The sequence below is a fragment of the Salmo salar genome, chromosome 05 (genome assembly GCF_965601325.2).
Source record: "Salmo salar chromosome 05, fSalSal1, whole genome shotgun sequence".
Classification (NCBI taxonomy): domain Eukaryota; kingdom Metazoa; phylum Chordata; class Actinopteri; order Salmoniformes; family Salmonidae; genus Salmo; species Salmo salar.
Genome location: NC_138295.1, coordinates 72,770,575 through 72,791,698, shown reverse-complemented (window position 1 = coordinate 72,791,698; position 21,124 = coordinate 72,770,575). Strand labels below are relative to the sequence as shown.

Below are 21,124 nucleotides of genomic sequence, written 5' to 3'. Positions count from 1 at the left end.
GTGTCTATGTTCATGCACACAGATGTCTACCATTATTATCAAGGAATTTGTTGCACAAAAATCAGTAAATCCACCAAAAGCAAGGTGCTCATTCATTCTTTTTTTCTGTTAAATAATGTTGTTTCTGGCCTGCAGATGGCAGCATAAGGTGAATAGTCCATTTGAAGAGAGCTGCATATAGAAAAAGCCCCTCTGAATACCCAGAGGTAGGCCTATATGTCCGGTAAAGGAACTGTGGATCTAACTTCTGTTCCAGGTCATTGCGTTTTAGGAATTGGTGGTCTATGAATATTGACATTTTAATATTAATTGATTGATATGCTATTAATAGGTTATTGTCTATTAATTAACCAGCTTTTAAGCGCCATTGGCCCTTCAAAATGATCTGTGACAACAAATGTGTCACCTCTCATAAACATGTCAGGAAACCTGTTATTCTATATGCCGTCTTTATACTGTATGGAATCATACAGAATACAGAACACAGCCAACACTGATGATTATACTGGGTGTTATTACCATATTATCAAATGTTCATTTTGAATTAGATTTCTTAGAAATGTGGAAATCTGTCCTCACACTCTCTTAAATGACAATCTCTGCATCTCTCTAACACACACACACACACACTATCCCTCTTGCTCTCCCGGTCTCACATGCACGCGCCTCTTTCTCCTCAGCACCAGCACCACAAACACCACGTCGCCATGGAAACCGCTGAGAGACGTCGAGAGTGAGAGATGGGAAGGGGAACGCGAGTTGTGGAGAGAGATGGAGAAAGAGCGAGAGAGGAGAGCAGAGGAGAGAGAGGGACACAATGAGGACAGCAAGGGAGACATGGAAGGTTAGGGTGTTACCTACCATAAGGGCTGGCGCGTGCTCCCAGCCCCCGCACCCCAAAACACTGCCAAACCCCCTTCACCTCTAACCTTCCCCCAATTTCTAATTCACAGCCCCCACCCCAGATTATGTTCCCCTTATGCCCTTCCTTCCTCCCTTTTTCCCTGGCCCCCCATACACACACCTCTCCCCATCTTTGCACTCCATCCCTCTCGTGTTCAGACAGGCAGCTCGCATGGCGGGGATAGAGACGTTCACCGATGGAAGCACTGGTAAATTTTCACCTCCAAAAAAAGATAAAGATTTCATTTAAGGGCTCAACTTTGCATAGTGATAACTTATCATTGCATTCTGCTTCCTCCCATGTTTCCCCTCTGCCTCTTCCCATCCTCTCTAAACCCTCCACCTTCTTCTCAAGTATATTGCTTTTCTGTTTCAATTCACAACCAGAAAGACTTTAGTCCAATTTCGAGGCCAACTTGCCTGTGTCATAGAGAGTGAGAGAGAGAAGGAGATGGACAGAAAAATAACGGCCTTAATGATTTCTTGCGCGGGCAGGGATTTTATTTTTATTGATTAGAAAATAAATGAATTCATGTGGGCAACCCTTTCCCTCTGTCCCTCTCATACCCCCGCTCTCCTTCTGTCGGTGGGCGAATGGCGCTGTCATTCACCTGCTCTGCATGCTGTATTTCTGGCTGTGAATCGCGCGAATATTTGATTTGGAATATGAGTTCGCTCTACATTATGTATGCACGTGCATCATGTGTCTGTCTGCGCTTGCATTCGTTGAATGCGAACATTACGCATAGAATGTTTCCTCTTATCGGTTATTGATGTGATATGCTCTGTGTTGTGATTGTAATGTCTGTTTACATAGCAAGAGTACATTTATCTTTGCTTTCATGACTGGGGTTTGCGAGGAGTCATTTGATTCAGATGTCCAGCCGTAACGTTACATAACCGTGAGTGGTTATTGAAAGTCGTTTTTGAAATAGGCTACAACCCGAATTCAGTGGAATCCCTTGATGCCGCTATGAGCCTTTTGTTGTTTAATTGTGTATAGTCTTCAAATGTCTGTCATGAGAGAAAAGCCTATATGTTCACCCACTCAGTGGACACGAATAGGCTATTATTTGCCCTTGACTGTGACAGTATAAAGACTATGTGTATTTAGTGTTATTGGGTTGGATTTTTAATCAATGTGGTCGATATTTGTTCGGCAGTTTCCCGATCGCCGCATATAATAGGCTACCTACCACAATAACACGGCCCCTACACGGCCAGTAAGAGTGGTAGTGCTGTTGTAGGGCAGATAGACCGCAGAAGGGAAATCGATGGACAGAGTGAGTTAATTATGAGAAAATCAATTAAGAGGAGGGGATTGAGCCTTTATAAGGCCGAGCATCGAGACAGAGCACCCGCAGAGGAGGAGAGCTGGGGACGCGGACACACTCAGTCTGCAGACTCTCCTCTATCATCTCGCTCCTGACTCTAGCCAACTGAGCGTTCTATGGGATGTAATTGAACAAAGGCAGTGTGATCTTATCTCTTTTAACCAAAATCTATTCATGAAATATAGTGTTGATCACTGTGTTGAAATGATGATTGTCACGTAGGCTAGTTGTGTTTTGTGTTTTTATGTAATGTAATGTAATATGAAGAATTGCATCATCCTGGGAGTCGTTGCTATTTGAAACACAGTCTTCTGACACATAACTGCAACTGGGCAGCAGTGTGTGCCTACAACACACACCACACCTCTGCTGCCCGGTTGCTATGTGTGTGCGTGCATGTGCAAGTGTCCATATATTACTGGTGTTGGCCCGCTAACGTTCCGAGAACCTATTGCCATTTAGAGGTCATTATGTGGCTCCACGTGCAGTGGTTGATCCACGGACAACGTGCGGTGTAAATAGAGGGACCAAGGACTTGGAGGTACAGACAGACAGGCACGAGAGAAAAAAGACACAGGAAGACATGATTCACAAAATATTCCCCAGATGCCCCAGGAAGCCCCCCCAAACCGTAGTCCACTGGTTAATGAGCAACAGACACTGGTCAGTGGTCAGAGACGGATGTTTCAGACAGGGTTTGAGCTGAGACAGAGAGAGAAGCATTATCATATTATTAGTTATGGCCATTGATAGGCCTAATTGTCAACCACGCAAACACACTTGTAATCAGATATTGGGTGATAGTTTGTTAGCTGGAATATAATGTTTAAATATTAACGATCTTGCTGCTATGGGCTATATTTCGGTAAAGTCCACACAATACACAGGTCTACAGTCCAGTGTTGGCTATTTTAATATAATGGGCTTACATCTCTATATTTGCCTACATAGGCCTACAATATTATATAATAATGTGGTGTAAAAAATATATAATGTTCGTGTGTAGTGCCGTGCTTATTAGTTATTTGGTAAAAATGCAGAAAGAATTGTGTGCACCTAAAGTATTCAAATTAGATTTAATACATTCCACATCAAGTAGGCCTATACTGTATCGCTCTCTCATTTTTTACATCTCAAAGTCGTGATGGTGATGAGCTTTAAAAGTATTCAGTTAGCCTGCAGATACAGAGGCTATGTATTCAATAAGCATATGAAGCAAGTCTGGTTAGCGTTATTATTCCCCGATGTCTTTTAAGTTCGGTAAAGGGAAAGCCCGCTCTGCTCTGTTCTTAATCCAGTCAATTGACTAACGATGATAATTTGAGGGTTGGTTGTTTGATTAGGCTATACATCTCTCTTTAACTAGTAAGAATACAATATGTCAAGTTTAAACGTCAAGTGAAAAACTATGGTGTGTGTGTGTGTGTGTGTGTGTGTGTGTGTGTGTGTGTGTGTGTGTGTGTGTGTGTGTGTGTGTGTGTTAAAGCACTTGAATATGTGCACTGGAATACAATTAAACACGATTTGCTGAATATGATTATGTAATAGCATATGCATATTTGCATTCAAAATTCAGTTGATAATACAAAAAACGAAAGGAAAGTCTTACAATTGCACTACCCTATAATAATAATAATAATAACAATAATAATATTTTAATGCAGAATTTAATGCTCTTAATACGATAGGCCTGTTTGAACGCAAATGAGAGATAAGACAAGGAAAGTCATTGAATGTAATATAGTTTCAAGAAACCCCAGAACTTCCAGAGGTAATTTTCAGAATGTTCATAGTATTGTGTTTTTAGGAAAGTCATAGGAATAAAGTAGGCCTCTCTAAAATGACGAACTAACCCTAAACTAGAAAACGTTAGGATTTCCTTATCATGCTTTATAATAGGCTGTATTTCCTAATGCAAACATGTCAAATACCCATGTATCTGTGAATATGGAACGATATTTGCGTTTTAAAAAGCCCTCCTTTTCGCTGGAACACTAAATGTTCCACATAGCATGTTTTCAAACGCATAGGCAATGTGATTCAGTCCCCTGATTCCAACCACAGTATGGCTGTTCTGAGTTTCAGTGTTTTTATGCCTATTTCTGGAATATTTAAAAACCATGAAACAAGGCTTTAACGATGTTATTGCTGTCAGGTGAAATATATATTCCTTAGCATTAGCTATGTAGGCCTATATTCATTTTGTATATTTATATGTATTTCTTCTTGTGCACTAGGCTACATTGCGTTTCATTCTGCTTATTCATTTGCGTTGTGTAACTTTGACACTATCTGCAAGGTGTTTTGCGCCATGTGTTGGTGTGCATTCTTTCACACGCGTTCAAAGACACTGGACTTCTCTTACAAAAGCAGATTGTTCACATAGGCTACCCTATAATTATAAAGTTTACCCTGCATGACGTAAATTATTGCATGAAGCCCAGATGCTGCAAAAAGCCTATAACGTGTGAAAAAGCCTATAACGCGTCGGAAGGAATCTGCATCAGTTTAGCATAATGACACAGGAGAGATATTTCAAAGAAAACATTTTCGGAGGATGAATGGAGAATTGTTAATACATAATATTCAAATCTACATTGCAATATATATATATATATATATATATATATATATATATATATATATATTAAATGCTTTCATTTTATATTGCCCAGGGAAATATTCATGGAGATAATTACACAGCTTCTACTAATTTATTGTTGCTCTAATATCAAGATATACACCATGCATAACGGGACAACGTTTAACCACATTGCAATGAAACTTGCATATTAAAGAATATATAAAAATTCTGAAGGAGTGTCAGAGTCTTCATTCTCTAGTCAATAGATCTAAAAAAGAATCTCAGAGATGATGAGTTTTAAACACAAACCTCATATACCACAAACATGAACTAAATGTGTTGATACGTCGTTTACAATAGATGCTATCGGACCAAATGTCTTTGAACTGGAACTCATGATCAGAATGAAATAAACTACGATATTATAATTCCAATAAGCAAAAGCTGTGTAGCCTACAAGTCTACGTCGTTATACATACCATACGACATGAAATATTCAATCAAACTGATGTGAAACAAACTGCTGTTCATCTATTTTCCTGGACTGTTCTTTTGTAAGTACGTTCTCTAGGCTTACTGTATGTCAGAGAATACTTCGGCTACCTATCCAAATATAGGGTAAACGTAGCCTGTTGTGTTAGAGGTTACAAATGTTTTTAAAACAGTCTTTCCATTGTATAAGTTATTTTTGATGTTGCAAAACGAAACCCTCAATTGATCTAAACCGGTGGTTATGGTTGGTGAGTTGTCTATATAGGATATTTTTATGCAACCGAACAGGCTAAAAGGATTGGGCTATGCAATGTAGCCTAATATCTGAAACCAAGTCCTAAATCGTTTCTTGGGACCTTATAGATTAGAACTCAGTTGGCAGGTGTACTTCACAAATCCTCATAGGTTTATTGCACCAACTATTTTCAGTGTCTCAACTTTACAAGTTGTAGGCTAAGATAACTTATAAAACGAGGATACATTGTCTATAGATTTTTCGTTATAGTTCCGATCATTATCATCACCACAGGCCGTACTAAAATGAATCAATTTTCTGCGCACGATTCTCCCAGCAAATGGTGTTGGGTCTCTCCGCGGCCCGGAGCACAATGCAGTAATGACCCGCGGGTCAAAGGCCGCTTGGTCAGTCCCTCAATTAAAGCGGAAAAATTGCAATTGCACGTCGTAGCCTTTCTGCGACAAGAAGGGGCCAGTGTTGACCGTTAGACCTCGGGATATGTGCCATATTGCTATACGTTTTTTTTCCCACCATACTTCTTCACTTCGTTCGACTTAAAAATGCATTCAAACATGGGTTAAATCAATTACTTTTGTTGGATTGTATTTAACATATAGAGCCCATATTTTACAATAAAGTAATTTAGCAATATAAAATATCTGCAGTAGGGCTATTTAGAGAGGCATATATATTTTTTAGAAGTTGTAGACTATGCCTTTATAAAAGCTGGTGCATACCCTCGTCAGTAGGCTATCATTGTTTTTAGTTGGAAATATTTTTCGGGAAATATTAAATAGGTAAAGTGGATGAATGAATTACAGTGGAAATATTAATCACATTTTTGGGGGGAATGTAAGCTATATGCCTATTGTAATATATGTTAATGAAATTGATCGTGGTGATTTTGTTTTTGTGATAATTTGATGCTGCGGTTGTTCAAGATATCGCTTGTTATTTTCCACTCCACACCACGTGATATAAATGTCATGAACCCTCCAGCGTCGGTGGCTATTGAATAGTATCCGATTCCTATATAATTCATGACTAAATCACGATCATTGCTCGATCGATTGACTTGATAAATTCTTGTAATCATCCGAAATTTTCGCATTGGCAAAAGCGTTGACTTTCTTGCCAAACGAGCTTTATCTGCCAATAGGTTTTCAGTAAGTGACAGGAAAGAAGTGATCAATTGATCAACAATGACCACAATGAAAAGGCTCTTGTGAGGACACACATGCCCTTTCTGTGAGTGTGTCTGTGGTCTGTGTGTGGTTAGAATATGATCAAGCCTGGGGTCAGAGTTCAGGATCATCCCAGACAGACACGACCCTGGGAGACAGAGTGACCTCTGCGTTTAAACTGGGGTGTGGGAGGAGAGAGAGGACAACAGGGAAGGAGAGATGGACAGGGAAAGGAGAGAGGAACAGGAGGAGGAGCAAAGGGTAGGAGACCGAGGGACAGGGTGAAGGAGATGAGGAGAGAGGAGGGAAGAAGGAGTGAGATAGGGACTGAAAGGTGGCGAGAGAGGGAGGAAGAAGCGAGATAGGGAGTTGAAGGGGAGAGGTGAGAGAGCAAGAGAGAGAGACAGACAGATCCACCCACAGGGATGATCATTGAATATAACTTGGTTTGTCCATGTATGTTCCAGCAGCGGTCTGGTCTGGATGTGGTCCCTCCTGCTCCTGCTGCTAGATGCAGTGAATTAACACCTGACCTTGGCTTCTGACCCCACTCCCCTTCCCACTGCTACACACAGCTACCCCCAGCAGCAGCAAATATGTGTTATCTAGCCTGGACACACACACACACACACACACACACACACACACACACACACACACACACACACACACACACACACACACACACACACACACACACACACTTACGAGCACACAATGTAGTGAATTATATAGTGAATATATGTGGAAGTGGATTGAGAAGATGTTCACTTTACACACAACCCCCTGATCCTGCTTTCTAATCCCACAGTCACAACCCAGATCCTGCCTTCCAATCCCACAGTCACAACCCAGATCCTGCCTTCCAATCCCACAGTCACAACCCAGATCCTGCCTTCCAATCCCACAGTCACAACCCCAGATCCTGCCTTCCAATCCCACAGTCACAACCCAGATCCTGCCTTCCAATCCCACAGTCACAACCCCAGATCCTGCCTTCCAATCCCACAGTCACAACCCCCAGATCCTGCCTTCCAATACCACAGTCACAACCCCAGATCCTGCCTTCCAATCCCACAGTCACAACCCCCAGATCCTGCCTTCTAATCCCACAGTCACAACCCCCAGATCCTGCCTTCCAATCCCACAGTCACAACCTCAGATCCTGCCTTCCAATCCCACAGTCACAACCCCCAGATCCTGCCTTCCAATCCCACAGTCACAACCCCCAGATCCTGCCTTCCAATCCCACAGTCACAACCCCAGATCCTGCCTTCCAATCCCACAGTCACAACCCCCAGATCCTGCCTTCCAATCCCACAGTCACAACCCCCAGATCCTGCCTTCCAATCCCACAGTCACAACCTCAGATCCTGCCTTCCAATCCCACAGTCACAACCCCAGATCCTGCCTTCCAATCCCACAGTCACAACCCCAGATCCTGCCTTCCAATCCCACAGTCACAACCCCCAGATCCTGCCTTCTAATCCCACAGTCACAACCCCAGATCCTGCCTTCCAATCCCACAGTCACAACCCCCAGATCCTGCCTTCCAATCCCACAGTCACAACCCCCGGATCCTGCCTTCCAATCCCACAGTCACAACCCCCAGATCCTGCCTTCCAATCCCACAGTCACAACCCCCAGATCCTGCCTTCCAATCCCACAGTCACAACCCCCAGATCCTGCCTTCCAATTCCACAGTCATAACCCCCAGATCCTGCCTTCCAATCCCACAGTCACAATCCTGAGAGATCTCAGTGTCACTGCCTTAGACCATAATGACCATGAAATAATAATCTTATCCCTACGCACTGACCAGAGAGGTAAAGCAGCTGTCACCCCCACAAACCAGCCCCAGACCCATCCCTAGCCCCAGCTCAAACCCTAGCCCCAGACCCATCCCTAGCCCCAGACCCATCCCTAGCCCCAGCTCAAACCCTAGCCCAAACCCATCCCCAGACTCATTCCTAGCACTAGACCAAGTCCCGTCCCTTGCTCAAGCCCTGGGTTCAATATGCCCTTGCTCCAACCCCAGCCCCAGTCCAGTCTCCTAACCTCATTGTCTTCTGCTGGACTGATGGTTACACTGTGTGATAAACTGTCCAATGGTCCCTCGGTCATTACATGATGCAGTACTGGCATCTGACCTGTGAGTGGCAGTAGAGAGCAGGTGGTCTGGCTCGGTTAGGTTTCCTAACGATCTTCCCAGTTAGACAGAGGAGGAAGGGAGTAAAGAGGTAGGGAGCAGCGCAGAGGAGAGGAAGGAAAACAGATGAAGCAGAAAAATACCTATTTTTATCCCTGCCCTCTCTGTCAAAGCTCTTTGTCTGTCTCTTCCTTCACTCCTCCTCTCATTTTGTCCTTCTCTTTCTCACTCCCCCAATCCTCGTCCTTTTCCACACACTTGTTCCTTAATCCCAAATATATCTCTCTCACTACCCCTGTCTCAATTGTTCTGATTCTGCCTCTCTCTACTCCTCCTCTATCACTCCCAAACATGCCACCTCTCAGTAGAACCCCTTTTAAACACTTGGTGTTTAATTGGATAGTACAAGTACTGCATATATGTTATTATGATGTTTTGTGTGGTAGATGTACTAGTAGTGTAGCAGCAGTTAATGTTGCTGTACTAAACTAATTTGTCTATTTTTGACATATTTCTTTATTTTTCTTTCTCTCTCTCTCCTACCATCTACTCCTTTCAGTCTTTCATTCTTTGTCATCATCCATCCATACTGTTTTGGTCTCTTCTCACCCGCTGCTTACCTCTCCTATTCTTCTGTTTCTCTATGTGTAGTTCATATTACTCTGTTAGGCTGTGACAAAAATGCCACAATCACCATTGACTCAGTTGCTATTTAAGTGAATTAAATCAAACCAATTATAACATTTATAAATTATTATAGAGTTTGTTACCACAGTCTGAACCTCATTCTCTTCAGTGTACCTGCTAGGGGAGAGTGTTTTTGTCTTGGCGTGGCAATATCGAGCTCACACCCATTTTAGACACTGCAGCCATTTTGTAGAATGTGTTCAATTTTCTGTGATTTGGCTGCAGTCGTCAGTCTCTCCAGTTGGCCAGTGTTGCTTTCTATTGTGTTTGGGTTCTGTTGTGGTACAAAGATACATAACTATTGATATTACAGTGTTCTTACCTTTATATAATCAATTATGTGAACATAAGAGATGTATCATTGGGATTAAATGTCTACTCTTCTAAATGGCCACTTCAAAAGGGTTAGGGTTATGGTTAGGGTTAGAGTTAGGGTTATGGTTATGGTTAGGGTTAGGGTTATGGTTATGGTTAGGGTTATGGTTAGGGTTAAAGTTAGGGTTATGGTTAGGGTTAGAGTTAGGGTTATGGTTAGAGTTAGGGTTATGGTTAGGGTTATGGTTAGGGTTAGGGTTAGGGTTAGTGACAATACACTGTATTTAAACATATACCTCAGCTGTTTTTAAATTGATTCGGTGGGATCCGTGGCTCTGTCAGTCGGTTACCAAATCAAATGGAATGTTGTTTTTAAAATCTTTCAATGGTTTCAATAGTGCAGCATTTCATTGTGTAAAGCAAGCAATGAAAGACTCGAGACGAAAGAGCTTCGGAGAAAGACGCTTAAGGGGAAAATATCTCTGAGAGGGATAAGAGAGCCAAATACTGAGTCTGGATCATTTCCCCATATCCTCCTACTTTGTATGGTGCAGATATTGGACCTAAAGCGAGAAATTTGGATTCCGTTTCCTTATAATGGCAACATGTGTCTGTCAGACTGAAATAGGTCTGTTATATGGAACCAATGCATCTAGACTACTCTACCCTTCCTCTCAGCAGGCCCTTTTTCCATCTCTCTTTCTCTCCATTTCTCTGCCTCCCCACCCTTTCTCCCTCTCCCTCTCTCCCCTGCCTGTCTCCTTTCTCTCTCCTTCTTCCCTTTTCCCTGACGTCTCCTTCCCCATCATAGCCATGGCAGCGTAGAGGGAAGGGTTATGATTAGGCTGTAAAGCAGAATCATGTTTGCTATGCCCTGGCTGCATGCTGTCCATGATGGACCAATGCTGGATAGACAACAGCATGGAAGTAAATCTGACTGGAAAATAAATCCAGTTCAATTCATACGCCTCTCACTTTCATTATCCCTGTGTGTTAAACGTGTGAAAAGGGATTGGTGAAAAGGATGTCAGAAAGAAAGAGAGAGAGAGTTCTGTTGGGTGCTTTGCCTGAGCTGTCACAGTCCAATGTGTTTGTATGATTATCAAATTCCCAACACAAATGCACAGATCCTATTGCGTTTTGGAGATATCATGTTTTAAATATGATTTATGTTTGTCTTTATCATGAATATCAATATGATTTGACAGATTTGCAGAAAATCTATTTCCAAACATGCATGAATCCTACTTAGCTTTGAAGATATGATTTGTAGGATGTATTTAATGCAGTAGATTGAAACTAATTCATAAATGAACCCTGTTTATCTGGAGATAGCTAGCCTTTTGAATACCATGCATATGAATATGATTGAGCTTTTTAAATATAATGTATATGAGTATGATTTAGGGCTGTACTGTTTGCAGTAGCCTGTAACTGTCTGTCAGAGCGATCTCACTGATGTACTGCGGCTAGCTGCTGTGTTTGTTATAACTCATCCTATTTTCAGCCTTTCATTTTTTACACAAGGGGAAAATGAGGAAGAGAACAAAAGCAACATATGAAAACTAAAACATGACAGAGAGGAGAGAGAGAGAGAGAGAGAGAGAGAGAGAGGAGAGGAAGGAGAGGAACAGAGGAAGGAGAGGCAATCTATAAAAACAAGAGGGCTTTCAAAGTAAAGGATGAAAGCTAGTCCGGCTGTTCTTTTTGACAAATGATCCTTGTGTGGTGCAGCCCTAAAGAGACAGGTAGTGGTACATAATGTTTTGCTTCTTGAGAAGACTGTGGGTAGTTTTGGCTGAAGACTGAATAACACAGTAGTAACAAATTTGAAAGATGCTCTTTTTCCAGTTTTGCAGAGCAATTTGTATGTCATGACCATCATTTCTATCAGTATGATTAAAATATAGGTCTATGTGGTATGATGGTCAATGACAATGACATAATTCATGTCTAAATATTTATTTCAGTGGTAAAAGTAGTCTGTGTGAATTCCCATTGATAGAGTTACTACCATAGAACTGCAACCCATGGATATCTATGTTATGAGTAGACACTTACAGTTCACTCTCACTCCCCTTAATGGAGGCCAGTGCACCAATCAGAGACACCTGCATTAGAGTGAAACTGCCATCTACTCACAGCCATTTTGAGTCCCCTCCCTGACCCTGCAGTCTAGCTCCAAAGGTAACATCCATGCTATCCTGTCTCTGACTAGAGAGACAATGAGGCCTGAATACAGAGCACCGCTGGGGGGGGTTAGAGACATTCCTTGATGACTTAAACATTTCAGTCATTTAGCTTACGCTCTTATCCAGAACGACATGTAGTAGCGAGTGCATACATTTTCTTACTTCCCCCCCATACTGGTCCCCCGTGGGAATCAAACCCACTACACTGGTGTTGCAAATACCATGCTCTACCAACTGAGCCACATGGAACCTGTATTAAAGATGCACTCCAGCTATTTTGCAACTTGTTGTTGAAAGACACTATCTCACGTGTAACTACAGTGATGTACACACACCCAGGGGTGAAAAATAGTGTTGAGCAAAGAAAGTGGATTAGGCCATTCAAGGAGTTTGTCTGATGTAGCCCTCTGATGTCATCAGCCTCCCCCCTTTCTTGAGGAATAATAGAGGAACAATAGAGAACAAGAGAGGAAAGCCCCCCCCCCCCACTTGTACCATGTCATGACTTACCTGGACCACCTATTGAGATGTACCTTTTGTTAAGTAGATCAGGTGTTAAATGAGCTGAAAAGGAGACTGGAGTGCCACTTTAAACTAAACTATAGTATGAAGTTCTCTTACAGGGAATCAGAGTCTGACAGAATGTCAATCTGTGGTGGAATGTGTGTGTCAGTGTTGGCGCATCCGTGTATTTTCAACTCGCGTCTCCTGGCGTATCAATAGGTTAATAGCCGCGGTGTCAGTTTCACAGACTGCCTGATTAGTTCTGTGTTCACTAATCTAGACCCAGCCTGGGAACTATTGGCTTCCCTATTGATTTTAGCACGGTGAGCAGCCACAAGATAGAGGGAGGCCAGCTCTATTGATTGACCCCAAATTACCCCCCCCCCCCCCCCCCCCCATCAACGTCTCCTCGCTCAATTCCTGCCTCCTTATTGGACGTCTGGCCTGAAAAACACTCAATCTGATTGGACGGTTCAGTGAGGTAGATATTCTTGGTTGGATCTTCCAGATTTGTAAAGAGTTGGTTGTTTTTGGAGGTGAGTCAGGTGTTGTTGATGGATTGTGTCATGGGGTTCAGTGTGTTGTTGTGTTGGATTAAAGACAGTGGGAATTTCTGGATTTCCTGGAAGATTGACTCAACTGAATGAAGGTCAGATTTGTCTGTATGTCAGAATCCAACCAGTCGTGTGTTGTTGCCTTCCTCCACTCTGACTGTAGTTGATGACTTGGGGGATCAGGTTGTGATCTGATTTAGGAATCAAACCATTTGATAAGAGAATCATCCCATTGATGTCACTGTAGAGCCCTGTGCTTGGTTCTCACTACACCACAGTTGTGGGTTTGTGTCTGACATTGGCCACATACAGTATTCTGGATATTTTCTTTGGATAAAAGCATCAGATTTTATCATCATATTATTATTGTTTGGTTTCCTCTAGAATTACACGAGAATTAGAAAAAGCCAAGAAGATACATTTATCATGAATTCATCGTAAAAGACTGATACTTGATGCATGCCAGAACCCAGTTGTCTTTGGTGTGACCACCTCATCTGTTCCCTGTTGACCTCTGTTTATTCCCATCCCTCACTCCTCCCAGCCTCGCTCCACCTATCCCTCTCTTCCCCCGACTAAGCTTGGGGCTCTCCCTCCTGATCCTTTCCTTCCCATCTATCACTTCATCTCATCCCTCTCTGTCTGCCTCTGATATCCCCCTCCCTCCATCCCTCTCTTCCTGCCTCTGTGTGTAAGCAAGAGAGAGGAGGTTGTTCAACATTTTTCTTCCCCCTAATTGTTTTGACTGGGCTGATTGGCATCCCGATTAGTCCCATTGATTTCCTGGCACTAAGTTCATTGATTTTTACATTTCTTATTGATCCCTGCTCTAAATCTCCCACACACTCACTCACACACAGCCTTGCTGCTCGCAGAGGGAACGAGGGAGTGAAGAAGACTGCAGGAGAGAGGGGAAGAGAGAGAGGGTTAGGTAAACACACTGGCCAGTGACACTACAGTGCATTAAAAGTGAGAGAAACAGAGAGAGAGAATGTGAGGATGAGCTGGGAAACGAGAGAGAACGAGAGAGATTCCATTTAACCTAGAGACTGACATTTCATGAGTGGGCACAACTATATGGTAGATGGATGGATGGATGGATGGATGGATGGATGGATGGATGGATGGATGGATGCATGGATTTTATTTAACCAGGTAGGCCAGTTGAGAACAAGTTCTGATTTACAACTGCGACCTGGCCAAGATAAAGCAAAGCAGTGCGACAGAAAACAACAACACAGAGTAACACATGGGATAAACAAAAGTACAGTCAATAACAATAGAACAATCTATATATAGTGTGTGCAAATGGAGTAAGGAGGTAAGGCAATAAATAGCCCATATCACATTGGGTGAGGCGGGTTGCCGGAAGGTATATTTCATTTAAAAATGGAAAAAGAGATTGAAATATATTGAAATATATACCAAAAAAAAGACGAAAAAAACTAAATTTACATGGGACAATGACAAACACGTCTGCACTGCTACGCCATCTTTATGGTATGGAGTCAGTCTGTCTATATGGCATGGTGTCAGTCTGTCTATATGGCATGGTGTCAGTCTGTCTATATGGCATGGAGTCAGTCTGTCTTTATGGCATGGAGTCAGTCTGTCTATATGGCATGGTGTCAGTCTGTCTATATGGCATGGTGTCAGTCTGTCTATATGGCATGGAGTCAGTCTGTCTATATGGCATGGAGTCAGTCTGTCTATATGGCATGGAGTCAGTCTGTCTATATAGCATGGAGTCAGTCTGTCTTTATGGCATGGAGTCAGTCTGTCTATATGGCATGGAGTCAGTCTGTCTTTATGGCATGGAGTCAGTCTGTCTATATGGCATGGTGTCAGTCTGTCTATATGTCATGGAGTCAGTTTGTCTATATGGCATGGAGTCAGTCTGTCTTTATGGCATGGAGTCAGTCTGTCTATATGGCATGGAGTCAGTCTGTCTATATGGCATGGTGTCAGTCTGTCTATATGGCATGGAGTCAGTCTGTCTATATGGCATGGAGTCAGTCTGTCTTTATGGCATGGAGTCAGTCTGTCTATATGGCATGGAGTCAGTCTGTCTTTATGGCATGGAGTCAGTCTGTCTATATGGCATGGAGTCAGTCTGTCTTTATGGCATGGAGTCAGTCTGTCTTTATGGCATGGAGTCAGTCTGTCTATATGGCATGGAGTCAGTCTGTCTTTATGGCATGGAGTCAGTCTGTCTATATGGCATGGTGTCAGTCTGTCTATATGGCATGGAGTCAGTCTGTCTTTATGGCATGGAGTCAGTCTGTCTTTATGGCATGGAGTCAGTCTGTCTATATGGCATGGAGTCAGTCTGTCTTTATGTCATGGAGTCAGTCTGTCTATATGGCATGGAGTCAGTCTGTCTTTATGGCATGGAGTCAGTCTGTCTATATGGCATGGAGTCAGTCTGTCTTTATGGCATGGAGTCAGTCTGTCTATATGGCATGGTGTCAGTCTGTCTTTATGTTATGGAGTCAGTCTGTCTATATGGCATGGAGTCAGTCTGTCTATATGGCATGGAGTCAGTCTGTCTATATGGCATGGAGTCAGTCTGTCTATATGGCATGGTGTCAGTCTGTCTTGATGGCATGGAGTCAGTCTGTCTTTATGGCATGGAGTCAGTCTGTCTTTATGGCATGGAGTCAGTCTGTCTATATGGCATGGAGTCAGTCTGTCTTTCTGGCATGGAGTCAGTCTGTCTATATAGCATGGAGTCAGTCTGTCTTTATGGCATGGAGTCAGTCTGTCTATATGGCATGGAGTCAGTCTGTCTTTATGGCATGGAGTCAGTCTGTCTATATGGCATGGTGTCAGTCTGTCTATATGTCATGGAGTCAGTCTGTCTATATGGCATGGAGTCAGTCTGTCTATATGGCATGGTGTCAGTCTGTCTATATGGCATGGAGTCAGTCTGTCTATATGTCATGGAGTCAGTCTGTCTATATGGCATGGTGTCAGTCTGTCTATGTGGCATGGAGTCAGTCTGTCTTTATGGCATGGAGTCAGTCTGTCTATATGGCATGGAGTCAGTCTGTCTATATGGCATGGAGTCAGTCTGTCTTTATGGCATGGAGTCAGTCTGTCTATATGGCATGGAGTCAGTCTGTCTTTATGGCATGGAGTCAGTCTGTCTATATGGCATGGAGTCAGTCTGTCTTTATGGCATGGAGTCAGTCTGTCTATATGGCATGGAGCCAGTCTGTCTTTATGGCATGGAGTCAGTCTGTCTATATGTCATGGAGTCAGTCTGTCTATATGGCATGGAGTCAGTCTGTCTTTATGGCATGGAGTCAGTCTGTCTATATGGCATGGAGTCAGTCTGTCTTTATGGCATGGAGTCAGTCTGTCTTTATGGCATGGAGTCAGGCTGTTTATATGGCATGGAGTCAGTCTGTCTTGATGGCACAGAGTCAGTCTGTCTTGATGGCATGGAGTCAGTCCGTCTTCTTGGCATGGAGTCAGTCTGTCTTTATGGCATGGAGTAAGTCTGTATTTATGGCATGGAGTCAGTCTTTCTTTATGGCATGGAGTCAGTCTGTCTTGGTGGCATGGAGTCAGTCTGTCTTTATGACATGGAGTCAGTCTGTGTTTATGGCATGGAGTCAGTCTGTCTTTTTGGAGTCAGTCTGTCTTTATGGCATGGAGTCAGTCTGTCTTTTTGGAGTCAGTCTGTCTTTTTGGAGTCAGTCTGTCTTGATGGCATGGAGTCAGTCTGTCTTGACGGCATGGAGTCAGTCTTTCTTCTTGGCATGGAGTCAGTCTGTCTTGATGGCATGGAGTCATTCTGTCTTCTTGGCATGGAGTCAGTCTGTCTTTATGGCATGGAGTCAGTCTGTCTTTATGGCATGGAGTCAGTCTTCTTGGCATGGAGTCAGTCTGTCTTGATGGCATGGAGTCATTCTGTCTTCTTGGCATGGAGTCAGTCTGTCTTTATGGCATGGAGTCAGTCTGTCTTTATGGCATGGAGTCAGTCTTTCTTTATGGCATGGAGTAAGTCTGTCTTTATGGCATGGAGTCAGTCTGTCTTTATGGCATGGAGTCAGTCTGTGTTTATGGCATGGAGTCAGTCTGTCTTTTTGGAGTCAGTCTGTATTTATGGCATGGAGTCAGTCTGTCTTGTTGGAGTCAGTCTGTCTTGATGACATGGAGTCAGTCTGTCTTGATGGCGTGGAGTCCGTCTGTCTTCTTGGCATGGAGTCAGTCTGTCTTTATGCCATGGAGTCAGTCTGTGTTTATGGCATGGAGTCAGTCTGTATTTTTGGAGTCAGTCTGTCTTTATGGCATGGAGTCAGTCTGTTTTTATGGCATGGAGTCAGTCTGTGTTTATGGCATGGAGTCAGTCTGTCTTTTTGGAGTCAGTCAGTCTTGATGGCATGGAGTCAGTCTGTCCTTATGGCATAGAATCAGTCTGTCTATATGGCATGGAGTCAGTCTGTCTTGATGGCATGGAATCAGTCTGTCTTGATGGCATGGAGTCAGTCTGTCTTTATGGCATGGAGTCAGTCTGTCTTTATGGCATGAAGTCAGTCTGTGTTGATGGCATGGAGTCAGTCTGTCTTGATGGCATGGAATCAGTCTGTCTTGATGGCATGGAGTCAGTCTGTCTTTATGGCATGGAGTCAGGCTGTTTATATGGCATGGAGTCAGTCTGTCTTGATGGCATGGAGTCAGTCTGTCTTTATGGCATGGAGTCAGGCTGTTTATATGGCATGGAGTCAGTCTGTCTTTATGGCATGGAGTCAGTCTGTCTTTTTGGAGTCAGTCTGTCTTGGTGGCATGGAGTCAGTCTGTCTTTATGACATGGAGTCAGTCTGTGTTTATGGCATGGAGTCAGTCTGTCTTTTTGGAGTCAGTCTGTCTTTATGGCATGGAGTCAGTCTGTCTTTTTGGAGTCAGTCTGTCTTTTTGGAGTCAGTCTGTCTTGATGGCATGGAGTCAGTCTGTCTTTATGGCATGGCGTCAGGCTGTTTATATGGCATAGAGTCAGTCTGTCTTTATGGCATGGAGTCAGTCTGTCTTTTTGGAGTCAGTCTGTCTTGATGGCATGGAGTCAGTCTGTCTTTTTGGAGTCAGTCTGTCTTTTTGGAGTCAGTCTGTCTTGATGGCATGGAGTCAGTCTGTCTATATGGCATGGAGTCAGTCTGTCTTTATGGCATGGAGTCAGTCTGTCCTGATGGCATGGAGTCAGTCTGTCTTCTTGGCATGGAGTCAGTCTGTCTTTATGGCATGGAGTCAGTCTTTCTTTATGGCATGGAGTAAGTCTGTCTTTATGGCATGGAGTCAGTCTGTCCTTTTGGAGTCAGTCTGTCTTCATGGCATGGAGTCAGTCTGTCTATATGGCATGGAGTCAGTCTGTCTTTATGGCATGGAGTCAGTCTGTCTATATGGCATGGAGTCAGTCTGTCTTTATGGCATGGAGTCAGTCTGTCTTGATGGCATGGAGTCAGTCTGTCTTTATGGCATGGAGTCAGTCTGTGTTGATGGCATGGAGTCAGTCTGTCTTTTTGGAGTCAGTCTGTCTTTATGGCATGGAGTCAGTCTGTCTTTTTGGAGTCAGTCTGTCTTTTTGGAGTCAGTCTGTCTTGATGGCATGGAGTCAGTCTGTCTTTATGGCATGGCGTCAGGCTGTTTATATGGCATAGAGTCAGTCTGTCTTTATGGCATGGAGTCAGTCTGTCTTTTTGGAGTCAGTCTGTCTTGATGGCATGGAGTCAGTCTGTCTTTTTGGAGTCAGTCTGTCTTTTTGGAGTCAGTCTGTCTTGATGGCATGGAGTCAGTCTGTCTATATGGCATGGAGTCAGTCTGTCTTTATGGCATGGAGTCAGTCTGTCCTGATGGCATGGAGTCAGTCTGTCTTCTTGGCATGGAGTCAGTCTGTCTTTATGGCATGGAGTCAGTCTTTCTTTATGGCATGGAGTAAGTCTGTCTTTATGGCATGGAGTCAGTCTGTCCTTTTGGAGTCAGTCTGTCTTCATGGCATGGAGTCAGTCTGTCTATATGGCATGGAGTCAGTCTGTCTTTATGGCATGGAGTCAGTCTGTCTATATGGCATGGAGTCAGTCTGTCTTGATGGCATGGAATCAGCCTGTCTTGATGGCATGGAGTCAGTCTGTCTTTATGGCATGGAGTCAGTCTGTGTTGATGGCATGGAGTCAGTCTGTCTTGATGGCATGGAATCAGTCTGTCTTGATGACATGGAGTCAATCTGTCTATATGGCATGGAGTCAGTCTGTCTTGATGGCATGGAGTCAGTCTGTCTTGATGGCTTGGACTCAGTCTGTCTTTATGGCATGGTGTCAGTCTGTCTTTTTGGAGTCAGTCTGTCTTTTTGGAGTCAGTCTGTCTTGATGGCATGGAGTCAGTCTGTCTTGATGGCGTGGAGTCAGTCTGTCTTTATGGCATGGAGTCAGTCTGTCTTTATGGCATGGAGTCAGTCTGTCTTTATGGCATGGAGTCAGTCTGTCTTTTTGGAGTCAGTCTGTCTTTTTGGAGTCAGTCTGTCTTGATGGCATGGAGTCAGTCTGTCTTTATGGCATGGTGTCAGTCTGTCTTGATGGCATGGAGTCCGTCTGTCTTGATGGCATGGAGTCAGTCTGTCTTTATGGCATGGAGTCAGTCTGTCTTTTTGGAGTCAGTCTGTCTTGATGGCATGGAGTCAGTCTGTCTTCATGGCATGGAGTCAGTCTGTCTATATGGCATGTAGTCAGTCTGTCTTGATGGCATGGAGTCAGTCTGTCTTTATGGCATGGAGTCAGTCTGTTTTTATTGCATGGAGTCAGTCTGTCTATATGGCATGGAGTCAGTCTGTCTTTATGGCATGGAGTCAGTCTGTCTTTATGGCATGGAGTCAGTCTGTCTTATGGCATGTAGTCAGTCTGTCTTTATGGCATGGAATTAGTCTGTCTTGAATGCATGGAATCAGTCTGTCTTTATGGCATGGAGTTAGGCCGTCTTTATGGCATGGAATCAATCTGTCTTGAATGCATGGAGTCAGTCAGTGTGTAGAATGCTGTGGCTGCTTTTTACATTGTGGTGATGGTGACAGGACTTTTGTTTGCTCTGCTGCCAAGATTACAACAAACACACACAGACGATGAGACTAGAGAACTATCCAATGGTCACTCTTCCTGACTGCTCTTCCGAGATGAGAACTGAGAACATACAGACTCAGCACTCACACGCACACACTCATACACACACACTTAAACAGCCTCTAAACACAAACACACTAATAAAGACGCTCATAGTAATATACCTGTCTTTGCATATATGCACTTACATGCAGCACAATACGTTTTCATTTTGTGTAATTAAGTAATACGGCATCTCTGGGGTTTGTGGTATATGGCCAATATACCACGGCTAAGGGCTGTTCTTATGCAGGACGCAACGCAGAGTGCCTGGATACAGCCCTTAGCCGTGGTATATTGGCCATATACCACAAACCCCAGAGATGCCTTATTGCTATTATAAACTGGTTACAAACATAATTAGAACAGTAAAAATAAATGTTTTGTCATTCCCTGTCACGGCTGTCAAGGATTGGACCAAAATGCAGCGTGTTCGTAGTTCCACATATTTATTAAAAGTGAAACTGAATGCAATACACTGAAATACTTGAAAATACAAAACAACAAACCGTGACGCAGAGAGGACAACACACTACTCAAAAGACAATAACCCACAAACAATGAGAAAAACCCCTACTTAAATATGATCTCTAATCAGAGGCTATGAGGATCAGCTGCCTCCAATTAGAGATCAACCCCAAACAATCCCAACATAGAAATAGACAAACTAGAACCTAAACATAGAAATAGAAAACATAGATTAGCCCAAAACACCCCCTGTCACACCCTGCCCTACTCTACTATAGAAAGTGACATTTTACTAGGGTCAGGACGTGACAGTACCCCCCCCCCCCCCCCCAAAGGTGCAGACTCCGAATGCAAACAAAAACTCAACAAAAC

The 21,124-nt window shown here is 43.3% G+C and overlaps 1 protein-coding gene across 6 annotated transcripts in view; it reads left to right on the top strand.

The window, feature by feature from the left end:
- Window positions 1–995: 995 nt before the first annotated feature.
- Window positions 996–21,124, top strand: part of LOC106595289 (POU domain, class 2, transcription factor 2) — a 66,078-nt gene continuing 45,949 nt past the window's right edge. For 2 of the 6 annotated variants that reach the window (XM_045718736.2, XM_045718731.2), the window contains exon 1: window positions 1,002–1,112. In XM_045718736.2, coding sequence (XP_045574692.1) covers window positions 1,076–1,112 — 37 coding nt within the window. In that variant the 5' untranslated portion in view covers window positions 1,002–1,075. Of the gene's footprint in view, window positions 1,113–21,124 lie in introns of all 6 variants that reach the window. The other 4 variants (XM_045718735.2, XM_045718729.2, XM_045718730.2 and 1 more) reach the window with 3 other exon arrangements.